The following is a 4577-nucleotide window of genomic DNA, read 5'->3' on the forward strand; positions in this document are numbered from 1 at the left end:
CACCACACTCCTCACAGACAGTCACCCGGAGGAAACCCACGCAAACACAGGGAGAACTCACCACACTCCTCACAGACAGTCACCCGGAGGAAACCCACACAGACACAGGGAGAACACACCACACTCCTCACAGACAGTCACCCGGAGGAAACCCAGACAGACACAGGGAGAACACACCACACTCCTCACAGACAGTCACCTGGAGGAAACCCACACAGACACAGGGAGAACACACCACACTCCTCACAGACAGTCACCTGGAGGAAACCCACACAGACACAGAGAGAACACACCACACTCCTAACAGACAGTCACCTGGAGGAAACCCACGCAGACACAGGAAGAACACACCACACTCCTCACAGACAGTCACCTGGAGGAAACCCACACAGACACAGGGAGAACACACCACACTCCTCACAGACAGTCACCTGGAGGAAACCCACGCAGACACAGAGAGAACACACCACACTCCTAACAGACAGTCACCTGGAGGAAACCCACGCAGACACAGGGAGAACACACCACACTCCTCACAGACAGTCACCCGGAGGAAACCCACGCAGACACAGGGAGAACACACCACTCTCCTCACAGACAGTCACCCGGAGTGGGACTCAAACCCACAACCTCCAGGACCCTGGAGCTGTGACAGAGACTACCTGCTTAGTAGTTTAGTAGCCCCTGTTTAGACGACAAATAAGAGAGGTCTCAGTGTGTATACGGCTAGATCTGACTACACTGTAGGATGTGAGGTAGGATGCAATGATGTGTTTTGACTTTGAAAATATAAAAATGATAATCGAAAAAAAAAAATCTATATTTTATTTTTCTTTCCATAAATAAATATGTAGTCCCCACAAAGTAGTTAATACATGTGCACACGGCAAATTACAAACACCTCTCTCTCTCTCTCTCTCTCTCTCTCTCTCTCTCTCTCACACACACACACACACACACACATGCGCGCGCACGTCCACTCTTATTATTTATTTCTCTCTCTGTACCGCCGCCTCCTGGCCACTCTCTCTCTCTCTATCTGTCTCTCTCTCTCTTTCTTTCTCTCTCTCTCTCTCTCTCTCTCTCTCTCTCTCTCTCTCTCTCTCTCTCTCTCTCACACACACACACACACACACACACACAAACATACACATACACAGAGTCAATTTCGCTTGAAAACAATCATTTTCATACCATTTACACGCTCATAATTTTCTGTCGTTGTGAGGACTTGGACTGGTGACGAGAGAAGTTCACACACACACACATACACACACACACACACACACACACACACGCACACACACACGCACACGCACACACACACAGAGACATACTACACGCACGCGCTATAAACGACCGTGCGCCTCGTGCCCTCCTCACAGAGCCAAACGAAAAGGAGAGAGAGAGAGAGAGAGAGAGAGAGAGAGAGAGAGAGAGAGAGAGAGAGAGAGAGTATAAAGGGAAAGAGTAATAAATCAATGGAGAGGAAGACTGGAGGGAACTAGACAGACTGCGAGAGAAAGAGCGAGAGAGCTGAGAGGAGGAGAGAAATAATACAGAGAGAGAGAGAGAGAGAGAGAGAGAGAGAGAGAGAGAGAGAGAGAGAGAGAGAGAGAGAAAGAGAGAGAGAAGCAGGGAGAGAGGGAGAGAGGAGGACAGCAGGCTGGAGGAATGGCGCGTTTCGCCCTCTTTCTCTTCCTCCTGTGCTTGTTCTGTTTCTTCTTCCCGGGGCTGCTGTGTAAGGGCGCGGAGGAGGGCGGTAACGGCGGAGGAACCGGAGCCGGTCCCGGTCCAGGAGGTCTCGCGTGCGATGTGAAGACGGTGACGGTGTCCACGCTGCCCGCGCTCCGGGACTCGGAGCTGAGTTTGAGCGCGGCAGCGGGCTCGGGCAGCGCGGCGGGGGTGAGCGGGAGCGCCGCGGGGGAGTCGCGCCTCCTGCTGCTGGTTCGGACCGACCTCCCGGGACTCGTGTCCGTCCTGGACGACCTGGACAACACCGCGCTGCCGTACTTCACTCTCGGTAAGAGGGGGGCGTTGTGTAATCCCTAACGCAGCCGCTAGTTTGCTGCTTCCTTTGGGTCAGCTGCGGTGGTCCGTAAGCTGTAGTGTGCGCGAGCTGCGCGGTTTTCTGCGTGCACGTGAAAGTGCACCTCCTTCGCTGTGGCGCTGTCAGGGGGGGGTGGTGGGGGTGGTTGAGCGCGTGCAGAGCTGCTGATATTGCGCGGCTGTTGGGAAGCTGCCCCTTCCTGTATTTTGTGTTTATTGTTGGACTAGGTAAACAAACAAACATACAAACACACAAACAAACACCCTGTTTTTCACCGTGCACGTGAACGCAGCTGCTCAGAACCGAGCCCCTGCATCTTCACAGGCAGTGTGGGGCTTATTGGAAAGCTTGTTGGAAAGCCCCCTCTGCTGTGGTGGGCTCGGTGTTAGTAATGGTGTGCCTCTGTTGGCGTTTACTGCGTGATGGTGGTCCTGAACTGTTTTCTCAGTGTGTGAAGGGGAACCTCTGTGGGGGGTCTTCTGCTGTGGTGGGTTTCATCACTACAGTGAGAAATGCACACATCACTTATCCTTAATCCAACCCAGGGCCTTATCCCGACCTACTGTCAGTCCAGTTACCAGGCTTCAGTCTTACCCTAGACCCTAGTCCCTAAACCTAACCCAAACTCTAGGCATCACCTGAAAGGCAATGTTCATGATGTTAATCCAACAATAAGTTTCTTCACCATGTCCTGTTTTCCGCTGTGTTGGTGCTCTGAAAAAAAAAAAAAAAAAAGGTCCAGTGTTTGTGCACAGCCCCGGCTCAGTTAACAGGAAACAAACTAAGTTCTCTCTCTGCTCCGCTGGCTGAGAAACAACTGAATTTGGAGGCATTTGGACAGTGGTGAGGCCTCCAAACACCGAAAAGCATGACATGAGATAAAGATGCCACTGTTTTTCTGCTCCATAGGGAGGGGGGGGGGGTAATATTGATTTATTTTTGCTGTTTACGTTACGTAAGGTGAAACTGACTCTAAATTCATGAGAGCGCTAACTGTGTGAAAGTAAACACAGAGCGAAAGTGCTACAAAACTAAACAGCTTGAATTACAAATGAGTTTATGTGGCAATTCAAACATTGAATAAAAGCTTAAATGACAAAGTAAATATACAATTCCACCTTAAATGAAGTGGTGCTTCTGAATGAAAACAAACACAAGGGAATGTTTTACAAGGCATCATGCTAAACATATCGCCTTACACCTAAGCCGTAATCCCTAACTCAGTCCTGAAGACAGTGAAGATGATTCTGGAGGAACAAACACCAGACCTTTTTTTCCAGTCCACAAACAGAGCAGAGATCAACAAATAAAGAATGGTTTTCTGAAATGTATTTAAAAATCTGTATTATATAGTATTAGGTGAACATCACCTTTAACACTAGGCATCACTCGTACCATAAACTTAACCCTAAACTTACCAGCAGGCCTCACTGGTTTGTCCACATGTGTATAGTACACACCAGTTTACCTCTTACCTGTTACACAGCAGTGTGTTTCTGCTTGTTTGTTTGTTGAACTGGTTACTAAATGACGACACATGAGCTGCGTGACTCTCTCACGTGGACCCTGCACCTGCTTCAGTGCTGTGCTGTCAGTCTGAGCTTGTGTCAGCTGCGTACATTCACATCATTCACGGGGGACTGGTTCTACTCCTCTGTCAGTGTGGTAAGGTCAGAGTAAGTGTAAACTCTACCGGGTGCTTGTTTGTTTGTGTTGGTTTAGCACACCTCAGTATTAATAAATGAAGGATTCTGGGTAATCCCAGTAGAGGTCAGGTAGTACTGATTTGTACGGAAAAGCTTTACAGATTTGTACGCATGCACCATTAAAGGCAACCTCTGCTTACAGTGGGTGTATTCCCCTGCTGTTCCGAAGCCCCCTTCACTGTGTGTGTTTGTGTGTGTGAGTGTATTAGTGTGTGTTGCACTGGAACGAGCGAATAAACCCCTCAGTGTCGCTGCAGGACTTAACAGAGTCCACCGACCAAAAACACCCAGCCGACAGCGTCCCGTGTCACTGATGAAGGACTAGAGGACGGCCGACACACACTGTGCAGCGACAGATGAGCTCCTGTCTCTGACTTTACATCTACAAGGTGGACCAACGAGGGAGCAGTGTCTCACAGAGTGGACAGAGAGTGGACACAGGGTTTAAAACTCCAGCAGCACTGCTGTGTCTGATCCACTCTACACCAGCACAACACACACTAACACACCACCACCACGTCAGTGTCACTGCTGCACTGAGAATGATCCACCACCACATCACACCTGCTCTGTGGGGGTTGTAAGAATTCATGAAGAAGGTGAAAGGGTTAATAAAGTAGAGCAACAGCTGGGCTACAGTCTGTAACTGCAGAAATACACAGTGCACTTGTATCGTAAGTGAAGCCTCTTGATACAGATGTGCTGCTATTGTGCTGTGGTTTGGAAGCTGCACCTTCAGTCCTCTAGTGCCGTGGGGTCCGGATGAGTGAGAGTAAAAGCAAGGTACCTGGCATTTATAGCTTCAGTGCTCTTTGACTTGA

At 49.5% G+C, this 4577-nt stretch overlaps 1 protein-coding gene across 1 annotated transcript in view; it reads left to right on the top strand.

Annotated features, from left to right (window-relative positions):
* Nucleotides 1–1674: 1674 nt before the first annotated feature.
* Nucleotides 1675–4577, top strand: part of LOC136675087 (astrotactin-2-like) — a 469599-nt gene continuing 466696 nt past the window's right edge. The window contains exon 1 of the mRNA XM_066651501.1: nucleotides 1675–2023. Coding sequence (XP_066507598.1) covers nucleotides 1675–2023 — 349 coding nt within the window. The remainder of the gene's footprint in view (nucleotides 2024–4577) is intronic.

Source organism: Hoplias malabaricus, chromosome 2 (assembly GCF_029633855.1).
Source record: "Hoplias malabaricus isolate fHopMal1 chromosome 2, fHopMal1.hap1, whole genome shotgun sequence".
NCBI classification, from domain to species: Eukaryota; Metazoa; Chordata; class Actinopteri; order Characiformes; family Erythrinidae; genus Hoplias; species Hoplias malabaricus.